Genomic DNA, 26663 nt, shown 5'->3' on the forward strand with positions numbered 1-26663 from the left:
ACTTGAAAAATTTCCTCCAACTTTCTGAATCTCTTCTTACTTCTAAGATATCTCTCTTATGATTGTCTACATCTCTGATCATTCCTTACTACTATATTACTGTCTTATCTTCCTCAACCTATTTCCAAAAAAGTTTCCCATCTTCCCCCAGGCCTCATGATTACTTCCTATGTTTTATTTGTTTGTATTCTTCTCTCCCTCTAACATTCATCTCCAGCACTAAGTGTTCTAGCACTAAATTTCAACCACAAACCAAGTGCTAAAGACATCCAAGCCCATAATATTTTTCTCCAGTTCTGTCCTCTCTCCTAAGATCTAGCCAAGTATATCCATATGATTGTCATGAAGACACTTACCAGTCCCAAACTAAAGTTATTATCTCTTCCCTATAGTCTACTCTTCTTCCTATAATATCTATTGTGATTAGAGGCATCACTAATCACACCACCTAGTTTCTCAAATCAGATGCCTCAAAATCATCCTCCTTTCCACTTCCCATATTTATTCCTTGTGTACAATTGTTTATCAAGTTGTGCTAATTCTGTTTCAAAATTCTTTCCTTATCTGATACTCAACTATATCCTGCCACAGTTCAAGCTGTTATCATGTTTTGCCTGCACAATTAAAGTAACATCTTAACAGGTTTCCCTGTCTTCATTTTCTCTCTTCTCCAAAAGAAATTACTTACTAGCGGGAGAAGAGAAAATGGGGACAGAGGAGAAGGATCCCTAGGCTTGTCTTGTCCCATGAACACATTAGATAATTATCAAAACATTCTATACCCCAGAAATCAACTGGAAGATTTATAAAACAAACTCCACAACTAAAAAGAGAGAAAAAGCCACATCAAAGAAGGTAGGAAGTACAAACATGTTTTAGAGGAGAAGTGGATTGCAGATGCTGTGGAGGAAAGGGAGCTGTGCTCATAGAGAAGTGTAAGAGAAAATAGAGCACACATGGGAACACACAAGAAGAACATTTCCCTAAAGTTATTGCCTGGAAAAACAAGAATGGCTGATTTTCATGAGTTTTTACAACCACCGAGGCTTAAAGTCTGGAGTTTTAAAGGTCAGTGGGGTTGGCTGGGATAGAGCTGAGGGCACTGCATTGTTCCTGGAGAGAAGGAAGGCAAATAACTAGGAGATGGGCCGTGTGGAAACAGCAATCTGAAAAATGCTTGGGACACATAGCAGGAAGATATTTGCTCTTCTTGGGACACATCCTTGAGAGGCAGCATTCATGGAAGTGCCCCTCTGGAATTTCCGTGAATAGCTGGTACCATTTCCCTCCCCAGCCGCTCTGCATAAACACAGAGCCACCTGAGGGATGCAGCACAGCACCAACACCAGTTACCTAACGTGCTTATACCAAGCCCCACACCTTATACTCTGGTGGGTCTGTTCTTCTCAGTCAAGCTTCCCTCAGTCCCAGTGCAGCAGGCCTCTTCCCCAGAAACCAGCAGAAAGCCCAGCCCACACCACATCTCCAGACCAGAGAGTTCTGCAGGGCTTCAGTTCTAGTGAAAGTAGTGTCAGGTCTCATTTAACAAACAGACCAGAGTAAACCTAGTTTAAACTCACCATATTCTGGCCAAGGACCAAACATTGGCAACTGCAGGCAAGAAGATCCTCTGTAGATGTCTAGTCTGAAGGAAAGAGCAGCCAGAACACAACAGCAGAGCACATGCAGTACACATGGGAAACAAATCCTGATGTGCCAGACCCTGGACATTACATGAGTTCTTCTTCGTAAAGCCATTACTCTCAGGAGCAGGAAACATAACTGGCTTTTCTAACACAGAGAAGAAAGCAGAGTCTTAGACAAAATGCCATGACAGAGAAATTCATCCCAAATGAAAGAACAAGATAAGGCCATGGAAGAGATCTAAGTGAAGCAGATAAAAGTAATAAGACTGATGGAGAATTTAAAGCAACAATTATATGGATATTTGCTGGACTTGAGAAAAGAATAGAAGGCATCAGGGAGACCATTACCACAGAGATAAAAGAGTTAAAAAATCAGTCAGAGGTGAAGATTCAGTAACTGAGATTGGAAATAGGCTTGAAGGAATGAACAGTAGAATGGAAGAAGCAGAGGAACAAACCAGTGATATAAAAAACAAAATAATGGAAAATAAGAAAGCTGAACAAAAGAGAAAAAGAAGAATTATGGAACATGAGAATAGACTTAGGGAAATCAGTGACTCTATCAAACATAATAACATTCATATTATAGGAGTCCAAGAAGAAGAAGAGAGAGAAAAGGGGGCAGAAACTTTGAGGAAATAATAGCTGAAAATTTCCCTAGCCCGGGGAAGTAAACAGACAACCATACTCAGGAGCACAGAGAATTCCCATCAAAATCAATGAAAGCAGGCCAACACCAAGACATATTGGGATTACATTTATGAAATATCATGATCAAGAAAAATTCTTAAAAGCAGCAAGACAAAACAAATCCTTAATTTACAAGAGAATAACCATAAAACTAGCTGGAGAGTTCTCACAGAAACATTGCAAACAAAAAGAAAGTAGCATGATATATTCAGATTGCTGAATGAGAAAAATCTGTAGCAAAGAGTACACTATCCAGTAAGGCTATCATTCAGACTAGAAGGAGAGATAGTTTCCCAGAAAAACAAAAACTAAAGGGGTTTGTGAACATTAAACCACCCCCCTGCAAAAAATACTAAAGGAGTCCTTTGAGTGGAAAGGTAAGACCAAAAATGACAAAGAAAAGAAAGGAACAGAGAAAATCTCCAGAAACAATAACAAAACAAGTAATAAGATAGCACTAAATACATACCTATCAATAACTACTTTGAATATAAATGGATTAAAAGCTACAATCAAAAGACATAGGGTGTCAGAATGGATAAAAAAACAAAACCCATCTATAAGCTGCCTAAACAAGACTCATTTTATACCTAAAGATACAAGGAGAAACATTTATCAAATGGACATCAAAAGAAAGCCAGAGGGGCAAAACTTACATTGTACAAACTAGACTTTAAAACAAACACTTTACCAAGAGATGAAGAGGGGCACTGTAGCATGATAAAGGGGACAACCCAACAAGAAGATCTAATAATTGTAAATAGTTATCCACCCAACATGGGAGGACTCAAATATATAAAACAACTAATAACAAACATAAAAGAAACTAATTGCTAATAACACAATAATAGTAAGTGCCTAAGAGTCTTTAACACCCCACTTACATCAATGGAATGATCATCCAAACAGAAAACCAAGAAGGAATCAATGGCTTTGAATGACACACTGGACCAGATGGACTAACAGATACATTCAGAATATTTCATCCTAAAAGAGGAGAATACATATTCAAGTGCACATGGGACTTTCTGCAGAATAGATCACATATTAAGTCACAATCAAGCCTCAACAAATACCAAAAGACAGAGATCCTACCATGCATATCTTCTGATCACAACACAATGAAATTTGAAGTCAGCCACAAGAAAAAATTTGTAAAGACCAAAAATAAATGGAGGTTAAATGACATGCTACTAAACAATGAATGTGTCGGGGTGTCTGGGTGGCTCATTTGGTTAAGTGTCCAACTCTTGGTTTCAGCTCAGGTTATGATCTCATGATTGTGGGCCTGGGCCCCATGCTGGGCTCTGTGCTCAGTACAGTCTGCTTCTGGTTCTTCCTCCTTCTCCCTTCTCCTCTCACTCACACACACACTCTCTCTCAAATAAATAAATAACTAATGGGTCAACCAGAAAATTGAAGATATTTTTTAAAAGATACATGGAAAGAAATGAAAATGAAAACACAATGGTCCAAAAAATATGGGATGCAGTAAAAGCATTCCAAAGAAGGACATTTATATCAATACAGACCTACTTCAAGAAGAAAGAAAAATCTCAAATATACACCCTAACATTAAACTTAAAGAGCAAGAAAAAGAATAAATGAAGCCTAAAGCCAGCAGAAGTAAGGAAATAATAATGATTATGATATATAATAATTATAAAAAAGTAATATATTTTTAAAATATATATGTTAAGTAAAATAAGTCAATCAGAGAAAAACAATTATCTTATGGTTTCCCTTATATGTAGAAAATGAGGAATAGCATGGAAGACCACAAGGGAAAGGAGAGAAAACTGAATGGGAAGAAATCAGAGAAGGAGACAAACCATGGGAGACTCTGGACTCTTGGAACCAAACTGAGGGTTACAGTAGGAAGGTGGGTAGGGGGATGGGCTACCCAGGTGATGGGTATTAAGGAAAACATGTAGTGATGAGCAGTGAGTGTTATATGTAACTACGTTGAACACTACATCAACAACTAATGATGTACTAGAAGTTGGCTAATTGAATATAATATAAATGAATAATAACTACATAATAATGTATAATTAAAATAAAAATATTATAATAAAACAGATGTAAATGATATAAAAACTTAAAAAAATAGAATAGATCAATGAAACCAGAAGCTAGTCCTTTGGAAAAAAATCAGTGAAATTGATAAACCTCTAGCCAGATTTATACAAAAGAAAAAAGACTCAAATAAAATCACAAATGAAAGAGGAGAAATAATAACTGACACCACAGAAATACAACTATAAGAGAATATTATGAAAAACTATATGCCAACAAATTGTGAACAGCCTGGAAAAAATGGATAAATTCCTAGAAACATATAAACCACCAAAACTGAAACAGGGAGAAATAGAAAACTTAAACAGACTGACAAACAGCAACAAAATTGAATCAGTCATCAAAAATCTCCAAACAAATTAAAGTCCAGGGCCAGGTGGTTTCACAGGATAATTCTACCAAACATTTCAAGAAGAGTTAACACCTAAACTTTTCAAATTATTTCAAAAAATAGAAAAGGAAGAAAAACCTACAAATTCATTCTATGAGGCCAGCATTGCCCCAATACTTAAACCAGATAAAGACCCCACTAAAAAAGAGAACTACAGGCCAATATCTCTGATGAACATGGATGCAAAAATTCTTTTTTTTAAGGTATTTTATTTTTTTAAATATTTATTTATTCATTTATTTATTTGACAGAGAGAGAGAGATCACAATTAGGCAGAGAGATGGGCAGAGATAGAGGGGAAGCAGGCTCCCCGCTGAGCAGAGAGACCGATGTGGGACTCAGTCCCAGGACCCTGAGATCATGACCTGAGCCAAAGGCAGAGGCTTAATCTACTGAGCCACCCAGGTGTCCCTGGATGCAAAAATTCTTAATAAAATACTAGCAAAACAAATCCAAAGTACATTAAAAGAAGCATTCACCACAACCAAGTAGGATTTGTTCTTGGGCAGCAAGGGTGCTTCAGTATTTGCAAATCAATCTGATAATACCACATGAATAAAAGAAAGGATAAGAACCATATGATCCTCTCAATGGATGCAGAAAAAGCATTTGACAAACTACAACATCATTCTTGATTAAAAACTCTCAATGAAGTAGGTTTACAGGAAACAACCCTCAACAAAATAAAGGCTATACATGAAAAAGCCACAGTTAATATCCTCAGTGGGGGAAAAATCTGAGAGTTTTCACCTAAAGTAAGGCTCAAGACAGGGATGCCCACTCTCACCACTGTTATTTAACATAGTTCTGCAAGTCCTAGTCACAGTAGTCAGACAACAAAAACAACAACAAAAATAAAATAAAATAAAATGCATCCAAATCAGCAAGGAAGAAGTCAAACTTTCACCATTTGCATATGACGTGATACTCTATATGAAAACCTGAAAGACTCCACCAAAAAATTGTTAAAACTGATGCAATTCAGTAAAGTTGCAGGATACAAAATCAACATACAGAAATCTGTTGCACCTCTATAGACCAATAATGAAGCAGCAGAAAGAGAAATTAAGGAATCAATCCCATTTACAATTACACCAAAAACCACAAGATACCTAAGAATAAACTTAAAGAGGTGAAAGACTGCTACTCGAAAAACTATGAAATGCTGATGATAGAAATTAAAGACGACACAAAGAAACTGAAAGACATTGCATGTTCATGGATTGGAGAACAAACATTGTTAAAAAGTCTATACTACTCAAAGCAATGAACAATCCCTACCAATCCTTATCAAAATACCATCAACATTTTTCACAGAGCTAGAACAATCCTTAAATGTGTATGGAACCACAGAAGACCCTGAACTACCAAAGTGACCTTGAAAAAGAGTAGCAAAGCTAGAGGCATTGCAATCCCAGATTACAAGTTATGTTACAAAGCTGATTGGTGGAAACAGTTTGGAACTGGCACAAAATAGACACATAGATCAATAGAACAGAATAGAAAACCCAGAAATGAACCCACAATTCTATGGTCAATTAATCTTCAACAAAGCAGTATAGAAGATTCAATTAGAAAAAGACAGTCTCCTCCACAGATGTTAGGAAAACCGGAGAGGAACATGCAAAAGAATGAAACTGGACCACTTTCTTACACACAAAAATAAATTAAAAAAGGATTAAAAACTAAATGTGAAACAGGAAACCATTAAAATCCCAGAGTAGAACACAAGCAGTAACCACTTTGGTATTGACCATAGCAATTTCTTTCTACACATGTTTCCAGAGACAAGGGAAACAAAAAGCAAAAATCGAATTATTGAGGCTGCATCAAAATAAAAAACTTTCACACATCAAAGGAAACAATCAGCAAAACTAAAAGACAATGTCTGGAATGGGAGAAGATGTTTGCAAATGATGTATCTGAGAAAGAGTTAGTATGCAAAATCTGTAAGAAAAAAAACTTAACAAACTCAAAATCAAAAAAATGAATAATCCAATTTTTAAAATGAGCAGCTGACATCACTGATCATCAGGGAAATGCAAATCAAAACTACAATGAGGGGGCGCCTGGGTGGCTCAGTGGGTTAAGGCCTCTGCCTTTGGCTCAGGTCGTGATCCCAGTGTCCTGGGATTGAGCCCCGCATCAAGCCGAGCATAGAGGCCTGCTTCCTCCTCTCTCTCTGCCTGCCTCTCTACCTACTTGTGATCTCTGTCTGTCAAATAAATAAATAAATAAATAAATAAATATCTTTAAAAAAAAAACTACAATGAGATACCATCTCACACCTATCAGAATAGCTGAAATCAACAACACATGAAACAACAGGTGCTGGGGAGGAAGTGGAGAAAGAGGAACACTTCAGCACTACTGATTGTAATGCAAACCAGTGCAGCCACTCTGGAAAGTAGTATGGAGGTTTTTCCTCCATTTAAATTTAAAATAGAACTACTTAAATTTAAAAATAGAACCACCCTATGATCCAGCAATTGTACTACTAGGTATTTACCCAAAGAATTCAAAAATACTAATTCAAAGTGATACAGGCACCCCAATGCTTATAGCAGTATTGTCTACAACAGCCAAATTATGGAAATAGCCCAAATGTCCACAGACTGATAAAAGAATAATGTGATACATACATACCCATATATAAATATATATATATATATTTACACACACACACATATAAACACACATACAATGAAATATTACTTAGCCATATAAAAGAATGAAATCTTGCCATTGGCTGTAACAACATGGATAGAGCTAGAAAGTATTATGCTAAGCAAAGTAAGTCATTCAGAGAAAGACAAATACTATGTAATTTCTCTCATATGTGGAATTTAAGAAACAAAACAAACGATCATAGTAGAAAAAGGAGAGAGAGACAAACCAAGAAATGGACTCTTACCTATAGAGAACAAACTGATGGTTACCAGAGCGGAGGTAGCTGGGGAACAGATGAAATAGATGATGGAGATTAAGAAGTATACTTGTGATGGGCACTGGGTGATGTACGGGAGTGCTGAATCCCTATATTGTATACCTGAAACTAATATTACACTGTATGCTCACTAACCAGAATTTAAATTAAAACTTAAAAGAATGACTTTAATCTTCTAAACATATTTATAAGCAGAAGTGGAAGAATGGTAGCATATAGTTAAAAGTGACCACAAGCTGAAGTCCATGTGTACAGTGTTATGGAAGGAATAGAAAAGGGTAAAAAATATTCTGAGGACAGAAGCATAGAAGGCCAAGGAGTAAGCAGGTCAGCTGCTATAAAACCATCAGTGAGAGTGGAGAGTGGTAAGAAGAGAACTGTCCTCAGCACCCTGTCCTTCTTGCTCTATATCTTCTCCCTGGATTATTTCAACCACTACTTGGAACCCGGCATCCACTTTTCAATACTATATCTCCAGCCCTGATGTCTTTCCTAAGTACTAGACTCATATATCTAACTGCCTGTGGGGTATCTCTACTAGGATGCCCCCCAGGTATCTCAATATCAGTTTGTGTACAGGTGAACTCCCTCCCAAACAACTTCTCTTTCATTCTCCATCTAAGTCTACAGCATCGCTGTTTAGTTCCATGTACCAGAAATCTGGGAATTACCCTACTCATTTTCTCATCCCTCTCCCTGACATTCCTATGAATTCTATCAACCAAGAGTTCTCTACATTCTTCTCTCCATTCTAACATCCACTGCCTTGGTTTACATATTGAATTACTGTGACATCCCACTAATGGGTCTCCTTGACTCCACTATCTCCCCCTCTTTCCTTGCCATTCCAATTTCTACATCATCTCCTGAATGATCTTTCTATAGAAGTCATTGCTGAACAAGCCAAAACAAAAACCCCTTTCCATTTAAGACTAATAATTTAAAATACACAAACTGAAATGAAAAAAAAAAAAAGATAACAGTTTAAAACGAGACCTAAGGGATGCCTGGGTGGCTCGGTTGGTTAAGCGGCTGCCTTCCGTTCAGGTCATGATCCCAGCGTCCTGGGATGGAGTCCCACATCAGGCTCTCAGCTCGGCAGGGAGCCTGCTTTTCCCTCTGCCTCTGCCTGCCACTCTGTCTGCCCCTGCACTCTCTCTCTCTCTCTGACCAATAAATAAATAAAATCTTTAAAATAAATAAATAAATAAATAAATAAATAAATAAAACGAGACCTAAAAGAGTGGGAGTTAAACCTCTGGGATTTAACCACCTTCTTAAGTAATATTTTGATGCCTGATACTTTTTTTTTTCTATGTGACACAAGACCCTTCAAGAAGAAATGCTATCTATTTCAATGTAGTTCATAGAACAAAACATAATTTCCATACAATAAATAATGATTTTCTGATTTTTCAAATAGAAAAATAAATTAAAACCCAAAATGAGTGTATCTCTACATGGCCAGTCTCTTCAGTGTATAAATGATGGCACAGAAAAGAGAATAAAGAGAGTTAAATTAGAAAGGTAGGCTAAAGTAAGATTCTAGTATTGGACCAAGGAGTGAGTCACAGGAAGCCATCAAATATTTTTAAGCTTGAAAGTAGCATAATCATAGGAAAGATTAGGAGTTAGAAAGATATTAAAATTAGGGAGATTAATTAGAAGCCAATGCAGACATTCTCTAAATGGAAATGGATGTCAAAAGATGTTTCTAAGGTAGTAGCAACAAGATTTGGATGCCAATCTGCTAATGTTATTAAGGGCAAGCGGTGTTGACAGTTTTGAGGTTTCTATACTGAACACAGGAATATAGGAGTAGAATCATCTCTAGTTGGAAAGGGTGAATATTTGGATTTTCGGTATCTTTGGGATATGCAGGAAATATAAATCTAGACCAGAAGTTGGCAAACTACAGGCCAAATCCTGCCAGCTGCCTATTTTTATAAAGTTTTACTGGAATATATCCACACTTGTTTCTTCAAGTACTTTTTATAACTGCTTTTATGCTACAAGTAGTTAGGACAGAGATCTTTTGCCTACAAAGTCCCAAATAATTACTACCTGGCCCTTTACATAAAAAAATTTGCTGACCTTCATATTCTAGTTCAGGAGCGTCTGGATTAGGAGATGTAGAATCTTGGGGGGGGGGGGCGTTGCTTTTTCCTATTCTTGAACATTCCACCTCTGGGAGGGGCGGGGCCCCTGAAGTGGAATAAACCATTATGGTGGGGTGGAGAGTGGGGGATTAAACTTTTTGTACTTGATTATATTTTGTACTTGATTATATATTTCTGACCACTACTGTTGTTTCCCGACTTCGATGACTTTCAACAATGTGGCAGGTTCTCTTATGTCCTGGAGTTTGAGAGGGACTTTCCTCATGCTTTCCTTCCCACCCCCACTGTCTCTGGAAGTTTGAACAGTCCCAGGGTAAAAGCCTTGAGGGTTGGCCCCAAGACTTCCTTTCCTCCGAGCCCCTGGAAGAAGAGAGGTGCGCTTTCTTTTTTGGTAAGTTAGTCAAGCGTCATAGGTCCACACCTCCACTAACCCCAGCTAGAGAAGTGAGGCCTGGTGAGAAGTGTACTATGGCGGGAATGCCAGTCGGGGGAAGGTGGTGTGTCTTTATGAGGTTCCGAGGAGGGTGAGGCGGGGTGGGGGCAGGGCAGGGAGATAAGATGGGAAGAGACTGAGGTGGGGAGGGGCGAAACTGGACGGGAAAGAGCAACTAGTTGATTCATCCCACAGAACCAGCCAACCCTCTAATGCCCTCGGCCATTATGGCCTTGAAACCTGATGATGCCAGCAGTGGGTTCCAGCACAACAATGTTGTGGACTTCATCAATGAGAAGATGGCCGGGCACACAAAAGGCCCTGAGTTCTACCTCGAGAATATAGCCCTGTCCTGGGAGGAGGTGGAGAACAAGCTCAGGGACATCCTAGACGACAGCGCGGTGCCCAGTGAGGCCAAAGATGCCTGTGCCTGGAGCAGCCTGGCCCTGGTTATGCGCTTTGCCTGCAGGCAGAGCCAGTTACATGGGCGCAGGGTGCACTGGCTGCAGAACTTCACCAAACTGCATAAGTCTGCTGCACAGGCTTTGGCCTCAGACCTAAAGGAGCACACAGCGCAGCAGGAGATGGAGCGCAGGGAGGCAGCCTTCAGGCTGCGGCAGACACAAGCAAACCTGGCAGAGATGCAAAAGGAAAGGGACCTTCTGAGGTGGAAGCTCCTCCGGGCTGTAAGATTACCTCGATTGGTCCCTGCCTCATTTCCTGGCCCCATTTCCCTGCCCCACCCCCTCGCTGCCCCCAGAATAGGTCTTAATCCTGCCTACTTTTCTCCAGGAGCTGGAGTCTCCACGGAAGCGGGAGTGGGTCCAGGTCGCAGAGGAATCAGATCTGGCCACTGCCAGTAGGGCTGGAACAGAAGGAGCATGCAAGGAGGAAGAGGAGGCAGGAGCTGCTGCTACTTCTGCTACAGCTCCTGGCACCACAGGAAGAGGAAGAAGAAGACAAAAGGATGCGGAAGGGGCAGAGGCCACCAAGAAGCTGGGCAGAGGCTTTGTGCACCCTCCTAGAGCTGAGGAGCAGAAAAATTACGCCTCTGGTGGGCAGAGGGAGGGAGATCTCAGGTCAGTGGAAACAACCATGTTTTATTTCTCTGGAACCCTCAAGCCTGCATCCAGAGTCTCACCATCACCCCTTCCTGTCCAGCTCCCTGCTTCATTCACATACTCCTACTCATGCCCTTCATCCCCCTTTCCACCTGCGCCCACACCATCCCCACCAGAAGCAACATGCACAGCAGGAGCTCCATCTCCAACATCTCCCCACTGGAAGCCCTCTGATGTTAGCTTGTGTTCTGATGTGGGGTCCCAGGGAACAGACCCTCAAGAATCCCAAAGATACAGGAGAGACTCCAAACCCCATCAGCAGAGAAGACCTCCCATATTTCGCAGGCCTGGGGATTGGGACTGTCCTTGGTGTAAAGCTGTGAATTTTTCAAAGAGGGAAATTTGCTTCCACTGTGGAAGGGGAATCTGGCTGCAAAGCCCTCAGTAAATTCAGAAATGTGAAGTAGAACAGAAAATCCCAATGGGAAATCAATTTTCAGAGGGAAGGGGAGAAGTTGGGGAGGGTTTGGGAAGAGTGGGGGGTAGGGAGGGTGGGCAAATGGGGCAAGGTGGTTGCGAGGGAGGTGGTAAAGTGGGCTGGGAGGTGGGGTATGGGGTGGTGGCTGGGGAGGGTGAAGATGGGGTAGCTGTTGGGATAAAACATAGAAAAAGTCTTATTTTAATTAACTCTTTTGTGTTCCAGAGCATTAGCATTCCACACCCCAGAAGCACCATAGCTTCTTAGTATATGTCTCCCTCTCCAACCCTAGTATCTGGTGGGCCTGAGTAGCCATGTATATGGCAACACACCCTATCCCCACCTAGGCTATATATGATTGGAGCAGGAGGGGACACCTGACCCACCCTGAGCCAAACAGGTTCTCACATTAGAGAATCTGAACCGAGAGGCAGATTCCATAGTCAGGGTGGTGTTGGGTAAGGAAACAGTGGGTTATTTGGAGTTGGGGCCAAGGCCACAGCCAAGGCCTGGTCCTGGTTGTCAGGGAGCAAAACTGTGTGCTTTATAGAAGCCAAGTATCTTTTAGAGGATGCCAGAATGTGGTCGCAGGCAGCACACAAGCACAGAGAAGCAGGATAGGAGTTGATCCTGCAACCTCAGAGATGGAAGATCTGTGGCATGACCACAGATGAAAATACACTCTACACAAATCCCCTTTTCTTTAAGCTAACTTGAGCAGGTTCCTGTTCTGGGCAACTAGGTTATTTCCAAGTCAGAAATTGGCACTAGAAGAATAGTTGCAAACCACAAATAGTCAAAATGTTGGAAGTGGCTGGGAAGGAGTATCATAGGGTTATGGGTAGTGAGGATTCCTGCATCCCAAGAGTCTCCAGGAATGAACTGGACAGGAAGCTTGCTCAGTTCTGATCAAGTTATAGTGTGAGACACGATCCAAACAGGCCTGTAGTTAACCCTGGGCTTACAACACAGCAGAGATTTGCCACCCCTAAGAAAATCCTTTAGGTCTGCAAACGGGACACCAGTACCAGCTGCAGACAAGGACTGCTATGACTGTCTAGATCCACAATAGAACACTCCCCAATCTCAGTGGCAGAACTGGAAACTCCTGCCACTGCCAAAGAGGTGAGTCAGCAACAGCTAGTGCCCAGAGGGTTTACTGGTTTAGACCACGGACCAAAGTGTGGTGCCATCCTGAGGGATTGTCTGTCCCAACCCACCACCAGAATAATAGCAGGAGGGGCAATCTGGCTACAAAAGCCTTAGTGAATTTAGAAATGTAAAGCAGAACATATCCCAGTGGAAATCAATTTCCAGAGGGGGAGTATAGCCAGAAAGGGTGATGGGGAGGATTGTCTGTCTCCCCCCTCTTATGACTATAAGCTGTATTGAGTATGGCTAAGTGTTATTGAGTATGGATAAATGTATGGTTTAGCTCACAGGTGGAAGGATGGTGAGGTGTCACACCTGGACCAGACCGAGAAAACTGGAGGAGCCTTGGACATTACTTGGGGACTGTGGACCTAGAAACTGAAGCTGTCATGGGCTCAGGACATCTCTGCAGCATCTGGACATGACTTTAAGGCATCTCATTTGGGAACAGATACAGATAATCATTTTCAAGATTTGGGGCCAGACCCCTAGGTAGTTATCAAAGGGTCTGTACTTGTCAGAAATATTCTTGGACTTGTTTAAATTCTTCTACGGCAGGGTTTCACAACCTCAGTACTCTTGATGCTTTGGGCTAGATACTTACGTGTTTTGGGACTGTCCTGTGCATTTAGGATGTTTGGCCAAATCTCTAGCCTCTACACATTAGATGGCAGTAGCACCTACACTTCCATTGTGACAACTGAACATGTCTCCAGATACTATAACATGTCCACTGGAGGGCAAAATCACCCCTGGTTGGGAACAAAATCCTTAGGGGTAGTCAGAACAGCGGGAAGAGAGTTGTAAGGAGCGCATGCTCAGCAGTGCCCAGGACTGCAGGGGAGGACCTAAGGAGGAGAAAAAGTGATTTTTGAGCAGATATGGGTAGGGGAGGGGCAGAAACCAAACTGCAAGGACCAGGGACTAAGTGGGAAGCAAAGTGCAGTCCTGAGAGAGGCTCTTTAAGGACTCCTGGTAGTGAAGGGAAGAAGTTGGGTAGGATACATGACTGAGATAAAAACGTTCTTTTGAATATGGGAGAACTTGAACCATGGAGGAGAAAGCTGAGGAAAACTTGAAAGTACAGGAAATTTGTAAAAGAAGAAAATAGACCCCGTATACTGTTTTGGAGGCATGTCCAATGTACTGTTCAATAAAAAAATATGTTTGTAGGAAACAAAACCCGCAAAGTTCTCCAAGTGTACATACGTATATGTATATTATAGATTTATGTGTGCATTATGTTATAAATTGGTGTTTGAAAAAGCATAGGAAAGTCTGGAAAAACTTTTTTTTTTTCTTTTCAAAAAATGGAGTAATATGGGGCATTAGGATGGAGGGCTTCTACTTTATGTATTTCTGTGTTGTGAAAATAAATGTTCACAGATATAAAAAAAAAATTAAAGGATGTGAATTTGTTGACTTGAATGGGTTTGGAAGTCACCTCTTCCTTTGGGAAAGGAGAAGAGGAAAGCGGACACAGATCTATATGGCAAAAAGATGGGAAATGAAGAGGGTTCCCTCATGTGTCCTTTAGACAAGACACCTAAGAATGAGGACAGAAGGTCTGGGTGGGGGTGGGGGCTTCTGGGCAATGGCATATTTAGGAATATGGCATATTTTGGGGGAGGTGGGGAGTTGGAGGGAGGAAAGGATCATCAAGCTGCACAGAGTATCCAATTAGGATAGGACCCAACTGAAAGAAAACCAAAAGGGAGGGCAATTGGGGAGCCTAGCAAGGTCACTGGAAAGGGTAAGTAGTTCTAGGAGGAGTACCAGACATAAATCTCTGGTGTTGTAACTTGTTTTCGTAATTTATTTTTCTCAAGGAGAGATTCAGTTTATTTGGATTTAGTATTTATGTTTAGTAAGATTTAGGAAAAAGGCTGATATTTTCATAATTTCATTCATTATAGCCATTTTAAAGTTTTTTCTCTATATGTCCAGAGGAAAGAATTTGATAAATTATAATTAATTCTATTTTTATCACTAAATATCCTCAACAAACCTAACAGAGGTGATCTGACTCAGACTTTGAGCCTTCAGGCTAGCATGCTTAGTGACATGGGTAGCTAAAGAATAAGCTTTAAAAATGATGGTGCTGGAAGAAAGACTCAACTCTAATGGACAAGGGAAGGGGATGAAAATTTCACAGGGTCCAATGTCTTGGTCAAAAACAGTGATTTTCACCTCTGTAGAAATGATAATGATGCTCTCTGGGCTTGCATTTGAGGTAATGGCAGGCAAAGTAGTGAAAGGGAATGACCAGGGAAGTTACCTCTGACTTCCCTCTTTCTACTCTTTCTAATGACCTATCCACACTCTGGGAAGTCAAACATGGCTACACATTTCTCTAAAACAATGGAAAGTAAAAGTAACTCAAACCATAATTAAATTTAGAAACAATGCTTTTTTAATCTTTGCTTTATATCATGCAGGATCAAAGTCAAAAGTTTGCCAGAATGTTTATACAAAGACATTACCTAATAGGAAACTTTCCTAAATGCCTTAAAAATCAGAATTTTCTATGACTTTGCAGCTTATTGTAAATGGTGGTGTTTCCAGCATCATTCTTTGTACTGTCATAGTAACTGCCTTCCTGCTTACCTATTTCTGTTTCTATTGGCAAACAACACATCAGGGGAACAAAGGGTTCATGTAACCAAATTATAAACCTTCAGACCGTAGTAATCAGAGAGTTACAGCCAGTGAATCAGCAACCAACATGTGTGGAAAGCCTTCTCTGCTCTATGTGTATGTGAAGCACGGGAGAGGGTAGTCTATGGGTTTATGGGTCTTTAGACCAGTTAAAAAAGCAGAAGGAGGGCTATAAGGAGGGAGCAGTACAGAGAGAGAGATATTTCACCTGAGAGTAAAAGAGATGAATGTAAATATGAAACATGGCCAAATCACTCTCCTTTATGAGGAGCTGAAGGAAGGTACTGGTAAAGGACAGAATAATGGGGCTGAAAAATAACAAAATGTGTATGACATCTCTCCACCCATATAAATGTATATTGCCTTAATAGTATGTTCTGGTTTCAAAATAAGAAGATGTAGATTAGTGTTAACCTGGGTCTTGTGTTAATGAGATCAAAGTGATGTGGAATTCTACCTCACCCTCCCATTTAGCTTTTGTGTTTCACAGCCATAGATCCAGACTCTACCTACTAAACTTTAACCGGTTCTCTTGCCAAAGTGGATCACTCTTCACAGTGGTGAAAGAATGAGGATGGTTCCACTTGAATTCATCCCCATCCCTGAGAAAACAGGTTGGAGTGCATGTGATGAGTGACAATGCTGAGGTCAGCAGCATCTTCTTTTGTTAATAAGAGGAATCAGAGAAGGGAATTTACCCCATTTAAATGTGTACTTTCTCCATGGAAACAGCATCTGCTAAAAACTTGCATTGTGATGGGACTATAAGTTAAGGTCCTCATCAGTTGTGTTGTTTAACTTGTTTTCTTTTTTTTTAATTAATTAATGTATTTATTTTCATTTTTTTTTTATTTTCAGCATAACAGTATTCCTTGTATTTGCACCACACCCAGTGCTCCATGCAATCCGTGCCCTCTCTTATACCTACCACCTGGTTCCCCCAACCTCCCACCCCAGCCGCTTCAAACCCCTCAGATTGTTTTTCAGAGTCCATAGTCTCTCATGGTTCACCTCCCCTTCCAATTTTCCCCAACTCCCTTCTCCTCTCTAACTCCCCTTGTCCTCCATGCTATTTGTTATGCTCCACAAGAATTGATCAGTGCCTTAGTCTCTTAAAGTCTCATGTTCCCAAAATATATCTAGTTATTGTTAGTTTCACATTGAGTAAAAAGGTCTTGATAAACTCAGATTCCAGCCAAAATTACCTCCCAGTTTTTCCCTGTGCATAGGCCATGTTTTACTGCCTCCTTGCCCTTGAACACTGTTCCATCTGCCTGGGAAGGTTTCCACTATTGCCACCTGTTCAGATCCTCAAGAACCATCTCAGAGGTGCCTGGATGGTTCGGTGGGATCCCAGGGTCCTGGACTGAGCACCACATCCTGCTCCCTGCTCTGCAAAGAGCCTGTTTCTCCCTCTCCTTCTGCCGGCCACTCACCCTGCTTGTGTGTGTGCGCAGGCTCTCTCTCTCCCTCTCTCTCTCTCTCTCTCTGCCAAATAAATAAATAAAAACCTTTTTTTAAAAGAAGAACCATCTCAAACACCCCTGATTTTATAAGTCAAAATCTATTTTCCTTACTCTCTGCTATTTTATCTCTATCCTTATAGCCCTTCACTTTCTCTCATGTGTGATGGAAAAAAGGACACTAAGTTAGTGTTGGCAGGTTTCCCATTCTCCTTGCCCTCTAAATATGATCATCTTTTTGGATGCATGGGTCTCTACTTATCCAGTAAAATCCAGTTACTTCTATGGAGATTCTTGGTATGCCAGATCAGTTCCTGGGCTTTTACTGTGCAGAACAGTTGTAATTAGCAGAAAGAGCTGAAAAATTGCAAGGAACAATGGTAGTGCGATTAAGTAACATTGGAAATGGAAGCAAGAGCTTCTTACAAAGAAGCAAACAAGTGATATAGTATGGAAAAGGAAAAAAAGAGGAAAAACTTGCAGGGGATACATTTCAGACTGAATTTTATAGTTGAGAATGAGGAGAGATTAGAGTGTTTTCTGGGTAGTTGTAGTATGTAAGAGATATTGAACATGAGGGGAGGTGAACCATGAGCGACTATGGACTCTGAAAAACAATCTGAGGGTTTTGAAGGGGCGGGAGGTGGGAGGTTGGGGGAACCAGGTGGTGGGTATTAGAGAGGGCACGGATTTCATGGAGCACTGGGTGTGGTGCAAAAACAATGAACACTGTTGGGGCGCCTGGGTGGCTCAGTGGGTTAAGCCGCTGCCTTCGGCTCAGGTCATGATCTCAGAATCCTGGGATCGAGCCCCGCATCGGGCTCTCTGCTCAGCAGGGAGCCTGCTTCCTCCTCTCTCTCTGCCTGCCTCTCTGTCTGCTTGTGATCTCTCTGTCAAATAAATAAATAAAAAAAAAATCTAAAAAAAAAAAAAAAAAAAAAAAAAAAAAAAAAAAAAAAAAAAAAAAACAATGAACACTGTTACACTGAAAAGAAATTTTAAAAAAAGAGATAATTGAACATGAAAGTAATATGAAAAGCTGATCTTAAATGTTGCTGGGCATTACAAAATTGGCTTCCTCTTGATGTTTTTCAAAGGACTATAGTAAATCCTTAAATATTCAAACTTTTAAAATTGTTTAGTTGCTATACTGTTTCTTAGGATACAATTATACGCTGAACCACATGGACTTTTATTTGATTTTTACTTGCTCAATTGTAATTTGTATACAAGTCCTAATTCCTGTTTTAATCTGTTAGAAGGCAGGGGCCTGTCATCCACTTTTGACTTTTTTGATATCTTTCACAGAGGAGATGCTCAATAAATATTTGTTAAGTGACTAATAGATACCTAAGACCTGAAATGATATCAGCTAAAAATCATCCTTTATGTTAAAAAACAAAATAAAACTATGGTTAGGAAAGAATGTGTTCTCACTTTTCTACCAGCATGAAATATTTTACCTTCAAGATGAATGGAAGAAAGTGGTTTCATGCAATATGTTCTTGAAAAACATAACCCTGCTTTTATAATACCTCATTATATTCATTCTAGCACTTCATCATATACTAATGTATATGCTTCTCTAATGGATTCATCATGAATCTTCTATCTTGGAAATTTGGGAATCAGAGTAAACAGAAGAAGGAAAGTCAGCTAAGTATATACATCCAGCAAGCTTTCTCCATCTCTTATTATTTGGTAGAGAACAACTTTTAAGCATGTCTACATAATGTTTGGAAACTGATAAATGATCACGAAGAGTTCCAAACTCTGTAAGACAAGTTTTATCTGGTTTTATCTCTGGAAATTTCTGCTTTAACCTGATCCTCACTTACCATAAACTAAGAATCTCTATTCCACTGTCCTCTGTTGTCCACCTTTAACCAATAGAATCTCATCTTCATCCCCAGATGATATTTTACACTCCAGAAACTGAAAGCAGAATCACAGAACTTCATACAGGAAAGAATTAAGTATATCTAATTTGCAGTAACATACACTCTTCAAGTGTTCTCTTTCTCAGTTAAGAACACAATGATTTACTCATTTGCTTAAGTCAAAAACACACAAGTCATCCTTTATTCAACTATTTCATTTTGCACATTCAGTGCATCAGTATGTCCTGTCAGGTCATCTTTCAATATATATCTTGGCTCCATTCACTTCTCCCCATCTCCTTAGCTACCACCCCAATCTAAGTTGACCATCATGTATCTCCCTTCAACTGATGTAACTGCTTATCAATGTGGTCTCTTTGCTTGTCTCCGTACAATCCATTCTCACTGGGGCAGCCAGAGTGATCTTTAAAAAATGGAAATCTGATCATGTTATTCCTTGGCTTAAAATAAACAGACAAACTGTAACTCTCCCCATTTGCCTCTGTTTGCTAATAAAAATCAACTTCTTATTTTGGCCCACAATATGCAGCAGGATCTGACCTATGCTTGCCTCTCCAGACCTATCCAATACCATTTTCCCTCTCAATTTACTGTACTCCATCCACCCAGACTGGCTTTTTTTAATTTCCTTGAATAAAACCTGTTCCTGTTTCATGACCTTTGCACTTGCTGTTCATTCTGACTGGCACACTGTTCCCATAGATTTTCACAAGACTGGTATCCTCCTGCCATGCAGGTCACAGTTTATAAGCCCCTTTCTCTGGGAGGCCTTTCTTGACCACTCAACCAAAATGACCTTCCAGTCGCTCTTGTAACATGACCTTTTTTTATTCTCACCATCGGTACTACCCGGCATAATCTTGTGAATGTATCTATATGTTTCCCCCACTCTAGAAGGTGAGTCTTAGGAGAGTAGGAACTTTAATCTGTTTATTCAACGCTATATGCTAAACACCTACTGTAAGTGTTCAAAATAGCTTAATTTGAATAAACAAATTTTCACTTTCCAGGTAAGGAAATCAAGGCACAGGTCACACAACTAAAATATACCATTATTCCCTTGGTTAATATTGGAGTCAAAACCTAGTAGTACAGAGTTTGTAAACTGTGAGTCTACTGGTTGAATCTTAGTAGGGACTCTTAGGAGAGGAGCCCAGAAAATTTAAAAATTGGGGAAATTTCATATAAATATTCAGATCTCAGGTTTTTCTTCAAAAAATCAGAAGATCTGGTGGTATTTGGCCTATATTCCTACATGGTAACAATAATTTGGATGCCAGGTGACTGCCCAACTTTAACAGAGACATAGTTCATTCACTCATTCAAAAATCATTTGTTGAGCATTTACTATGCGCCTTATACTTTGTAGGCCCTTGAGCTATATCAGGGAGCAGAAAAGACATAAGATCTCTATCCTTAAGGAACTTACATCCTAGCAGAAAGAGATAGAAAATAGACAATGAATATGACAGGTAAATTATATATATATCATAAAAGTTGATAATTGCTATGGAAAAATAAGAGTGAGATAAGAAGTATCAGGAGTACAGGGTATGGGCACTGAGTAGAAGAGAATCTTAAGATTATATATAAATAAAATAGTCAAGGAAGATGCATCAATAACATTAAAATAGAGGAAACTGTACAATTGTAGGAAATGGAGTTAATCATGTAGCTATAGGAGAATAAAGCATTTTAGACAGAGGTAACCATCTGTACAAAAACCCTAAAGCTGGATTATACCTGTCTAAAGGTATACCTGTTTGAGAAACAGTAAGATCAGAGGGCCTTGTAAGCCCCTGTAAGGTCTTGGCTTTAATTCCAAATGAAATGGGACTCCATCAGAACATTCTGAGTAGAACACAAACATTATGTGACTACTGGTATTAAGAAGAGATTGAAAGAAGATATGTAGAAGAGTAGAGAAACCAATTAGAAGTCATTGCAACAAAAGAGGTAAGAGATGGTGGCTTGGACCAGAGTGATAGCAGTGATATGGAAGGTACGGCTTGTGTAATCCGCAAAGTTTGAGGGAGTTAAGACCCTGTGGGATACTGGGCACCTGGGTGGCTGAGTCAGTTAAACACCTGCCTTCAGCTCAGGTCATGATCCCAGAGTCCTGGGATCAAGTCCCACATCAGGCCCCTGTTCAGTGGGGAGTCTACTTCTCCCTCTGCCTCTGCTCCTCCCTCTGCCTCTCCTCCTCCTCCTCCTCTCTGTCTCTAATAAATAAATGAACTCTAAGAAAGAAAGAAAGAAAGAAAGAAAGAAAGACCGACCCTGTGAGATAACCTCTTGACCAATGAGACAAGGGGGCTCAGAGAGAAATTCTCTATTTCTCCTCGTAAGTCAACAATCTTGAAACCTACTCTTCCCCTGCCTCACTTACCTTTTCCTTCACTCTTGTGTCCTTGGGATTATATTCCCTAATACACACTAGCTTTTGCCTTATTTTTTCCCCCTAGGAGCCAGTGGTAAGATAGGAGGAAGATCAATTTGGAACATATTTGTTTCAACACCAAGAAGAGATGCTGAAAAGCCTATTGAATAAAAGATTCTGTATTTTAGGAGAGAGATCTGCGCTGGAAGGGATACACGATGGAGTTATCAGTGTACAGATAGTATGTAAAACTGTAAGACCATATAAACAAATCTTGGAGGGAGTATGGGTAAAGATGGGGGGAAAAAAACAAAACTAAACTAAGGACCAAGCCTCAGGTCCCCCTCCTGCAAAGGAATTTAAGAAAGGGTAGCTGGTAGAGTAGAAGGAAAACCAGGATAGCGTAATTCTCTGGAAGTCATGTAAAGAACATATAACAAAAAGAAGGGAGTAAGTAGCTGTGCCAAGTGCACTGGTAACATAAAAGAAGGAGTGACAATTGACCTGACCATTGGATTTAGCAACATTGACACTTTGGAAACTTTGATATGAGCAATTTTGGTGCCATAGCGTAAGTGAAATTCCAATTGGGTTGGGTTTAATAGAGAATTAATGGAGAGGAGCTCAAGAGTATGAAGACAGCAGTTTTGTTTTTAAGTAGTTTTGCTATAAATGGAAGCAAGGAAATGGGCAGTGTCTGGCAGAGAAAGTGGAGCTGAGAAGACTTTCTTGTTTAAAGATTTTATTTATTTGAGAGAAAGTCAGAGAAAGAACACAGAGGGAAAGAGCACAGTGGGAGAGGGAGAAGCAGACTCCCCACTAAGCAGATAGCCTGACATGGGGCTAGATCGCAGTACACTGGGATCATGACCTGAGCTGAAGGCAGATGCTTAACTGACTGAGCCACCCAGGAGACTTCTTTAGGTAGCATAAATATTGACCTATCTGTATGCTGATGGAAATCATCCAGTAGAAATAGAAAATTCCATGACATAGGAGAGAGATGGGAGAAATGTTCAGGTAATTTCCTTGAGTAGGCAAATGAGGACAGAATCTAGTGTACAAGCGAAGTGCACAGCAGCAATGATAGCAGACTTGAAGGCAGAGTATGCAGGTACAGATGCCAGTTGGTAGGTGAATATAGTGGAAGTTCTCTCTTAATTTCTTAAATTCTTTCAGTAAAATAGGAATCAAAGGGAGGAGATGTTTGATGTTTGAGGAAAGCAATGTAAAATAGTCATCTAGGAGGATGAGAGACTGAAAAGAATAAGAATACATAGTAAAGCTATTTGGCAAAATTAAGGGTCTGTTTGAGGTTTATGATAAAGAATTCAAAGTGAGAGTAGTCAAAGTTATTATATATTTCCTTTCAGTCAAGTTAAGCCTCAGGGATGCAAGTGCAAGCACAGATGGAGAGTTGGTTTAAACAGTACCATGGTTTTCACAAGTAAGATGGAGAAAGGGTCAAGGAAATCAAGAGGATATATATGGGAGTGATTATAAAGACTGATCATGAAACTTAAACTATGCTAGGTGAGGGACACCTGGGTGGTTCAGTCAGTTAAGTATTTGCCTTGGGTTCAGGTCATGATCCCAGGGTCCTGGGATCAAGTCCTGCATCAGACTCCTTGCTCAGCGGGGAAGCTGCTTCTCCTCCTGCCTATAGCTCCCTCAGGTTGTGTCTTTCTCTCTTTCTCTCTCTGTCTCAAATAAAGTCTTAAAAAAAAACTATGCTATATGGGAAGAGATCAAAGGACAGTGAAAAAATTGTAGGATCACTGAGCTGCAACTTTGGGAGTCAATAGATTATTGGAATTGGGGTATAGAAACTGTAAGCTAGCTGTAGTGGCAAAATGAGAAACATGGAAATGAGATTACTGAGGAGACTGATGTAGCCCTTCAATGCCCTAAAATGTTTCAAATGGCCTGCCACAATCATTACATTACCTACTTTTTGGCCCCTGAAGAGATTTTGAATTTGCAACTACTGCAACAGATTAAAACCTTGATATGAGTAAAATAATCATAAAACAGAAAGTCACTGAAATTTGTATAATGATACAAGGGATTTTATTTATATATATATATATAAATACCAGTTTTCACCAGCTCATCAATGATTATTTGAAATCAATTCTTATTTTATAAATACCAAGTATAACCCATTAGTTCTTACAAAGCACATAATCTGCTGAATATACTATAAATATCTGGTCCTCTCCAATAAACAAACTAAATAGAGTTCAAATTACACAGGTATTGTACAATAAAATGGCTTATATTTCTAACTATTACATAGCTAACATAAAACAGTATGGTTCTATTTCTAAATATTACAAAATATCTAATTAACTTTTAATGAAATGAAAGTAAATTATAATCACTACTACTTTGCTATTTACATTACCTGTAATTTTATGAATAAGCAGATAATCAAGTTTTGGAGGTGAAATATTAGTCTTTTCATATTATATATGTGTTACTTTATGCATACTTGCTATAAAAAATAAGTTAAACCAGGACTCCCACTTATATCCAAAACCAGGTGGAAAACATGACTAATTGCATCATACTTTAGTCTATGCAGACCAGAGAAGACAGCGCCGCTTTCTCAAGACCCTACTATACAATCTTGATCTTTTCTGAGTTCAATTAATTCTATAAGATGCAGATTCTCATTTTTCTATTAGAAATTATCTTCTCTCCTGAAAATTTGTCTTAGGTAGACATTTCTTTTCTAAAGACACAGGTTTCCTTGCAATATGGCATAAAGCAAATCCTACTGTACCTGCTCAATGAATATTTGTTAACTAGCATATAAAACTTGTTTATTATACACTACACAGGCACTTATATGTCAGGATAACTTAAAGGCCATTAAAATCAGGTAAAATTACTGTGCGCTTATATTTATTTATTTTCTTTTCCATTGTGGAACATTTCAAATATACTCAAGAATAAAAATAACAATATAATGAACCATTATATACTCATTATACAGATTCAATAATTAGCAACCTGCTACATTTCTTGTTTGAAATACCTCTATGACCTCAACGTTTCTGAGGATGTTGTTTTGTTGGAGTAATAATCACTAAAATATGATGACTAGCAAGGCAAATGTCTTGCAAATGTATCCAGCCTCCGGGTTGGATAAATGCACTAAGGAACACTTTTAGAAAGAGTCTGTGAGACATTCAGATTTTGAGAACTTCATTTATTTCAGTGATCACTAAAGACCAAAAATAGTTGGACTATGTTCCCTTTTAAGAAGGGAGTTCCTTGTTCTGTTTGCTTTGTTGAAGAGGTAAATGGTCATAATGGTTTTTGAACCTATAACTGGTTCGCTTCACTTGGCCATTGTGATACCCAAACACTCAGGTTTCTATAGATGTTTGATAATACTTAATCATTCTTTTCATTATCTATGAATTAAATTCAGGATTATATAAATGTATCTGTCTTCATACACAGCTTAAGTCACCCCTCATTACAAATTGTTGGCAAAGTGATATGTGGGATTTTGTTAAATAAGATTACTCTCATCATTTTTATCCTACTGAGTGCCTCCACTGAAAAGATTCAGGTGGGAAGCAGGGGAGACAGTAATTCTTGGACTGACACTACCTCTCAAAATACGACTCACTTCTCCATCATTTCTCTATTACCATAACCCTTAACTGACATGCTGAGAAATTCAACTAATCACTTTTGAGAGTGGCCAAAGAAATAACACAAAAATGAGTGATTGGCTACAGAAAGATCACAAACAGTAAATTTTTCTTGTTATGGTTCAAATGGATGAATAATATTACTAAATATTTCATATCTGCATTTTTAAACACACTGTAATCAACAGACTATTTTTTTAAGATTTTATTTTTATTTATTTATTTGACAGAGAGAGGCAGCAAGAGAGGGAACACAAACAGGGCAAGTGGGAGAGGGAGAAGGAGGCTTCCCACTGAGCAGGGAGCCCGATGAAGGGCTCAATCCCAGGACCGAATCCCAGGACGCTGGGACCATGACCTAAGCTAAAGGCAGACACCCAATGACTGAGCCACCCAGGTGCCCCTCAACAGACTAATTTTTAATGAGGTCAATAATGCATAGAAAACATCACCCATAATTACCTTAAAGTGATATCAAATTGGGGATTTTATGTGGATACAGACAATGTCAAATTCAGAGCCTTTTATCACTATAAATGTCACTCTCTTGACAATGGCATAAAATTTCCTATATGGACTGAATTTCTCACTTGGCACATATTTGGAGTCAGTGGCTAGTACTAGATCTGAAAAACATATTTATTATACACAGCCAAATGCCAGTTACATCACTTGTATCATTCTGAAATAGATTTCTCTATCTCTGAGTTGACAAAAAAACTGTTTCTTCCTTTAGAACAGTGGTTTCCAAACTTCTTTTTTTCCTTACCAAGGCACATATGAGGTATGATATTCAAAAGTTTCACCCATCCCGTCAGTCCCAATCACTCCCTAAGATCTGTTGCATGAATAAAAGATCAACTGCATGAATCTAAGCCTCTGTTCAGTGTGATATCATCCTTTTCTCTTCCACTGATCTACATATGAGTTGAGAACCACAGACTTAGATGATACCTACAATAGATATAAATTTAGTCTGATTTGTACCTGAAAGAGAGGGCCACCTTACAGGAAAGGATTTCAGGGCACTGGGAAATCCCACTTGTGCATGAAATACTACAAGGCTTTGTTTAAAAGCAAATAGGCTGTCGACTGAGAAGGCTTAGAAGCAATCACACCCCAGTAGCAATGAGTATATTTAGCATGGAAATCTTGGTTTCTAATGCCATTCTCCATTAAAAGGAATGAGGGCTCCTTGGAGAAATGGCTGGGGCAGGAATAGGACTGGGGCAGGAAATATATAAGATAAGCCTGGAGCATCTTACAGTGCTGAAATATAAAGAAATGCTCAAAATACACACACACACAAAGATAAAGTTATGTCAAAGGGACAGATATGCCAACTGAAAGAACTCTGATGGACAGAGGTAGAAGAATTTGAGCTAGAAAATAAAGTAGCATTGGGTGATTACCTAATGTATAATATAAATATCCATGAGTTCATACTGATTAAATAAATAGGAGTAAAGAGACAAATATCCTATGCAGAAGAATTATAAACAATTTTATGTGGTACTCTGCTCTTGATGAGGTGGATCATAACTCCACACTCCTTAATTATGGGCTGTGAATAAATACTTCCTCCCAAAGAGG

General features: G+C 39.4%; 2 protein-coding genes across 5 annotated transcripts in view; one reads left to right on the plus strand and one right to left on the minus strand.

The window, feature by feature from the left end:
• The window catches only part of IL1RAPL2 (interleukin 1 receptor accessory protein like 2), a 1238422-nt gene that overhangs the window by 578942 nt on the left and 632817 nt on the right, over nt 1–26663 (minus strand). The window lies entirely within an intron of this gene.
• On the plus strand, nt 10498–11834 carry TEX13A (testis expressed 13A). The gene is made up of 2 exons (XM_032846195.1): nt 10498–10989; nt 11108–11834. Exons 1-2 carry the CDS (start codon nt 10519–10521, stop codon nt 11813–11815), a joined length of 1179 nt encoding a protein of 392 aa, XP_032702086.1. The 5' UTR covers nt 10498–10518; the 3' UTR covers nt 11816–11834.

Source organism: Lontra canadensis, unplaced genomic scaffold (assembly GCF_010015895.1).
Source record: "Lontra canadensis isolate GAN:19392208 unplaced genomic scaffold, GSC_riverotter_1.0 scaffold172, whole genome shotgun sequence".
Taxonomy (NCBI): Eukaryota; Metazoa; Chordata; class Mammalia; order Carnivora; family Mustelidae; genus Lontra; species Lontra canadensis.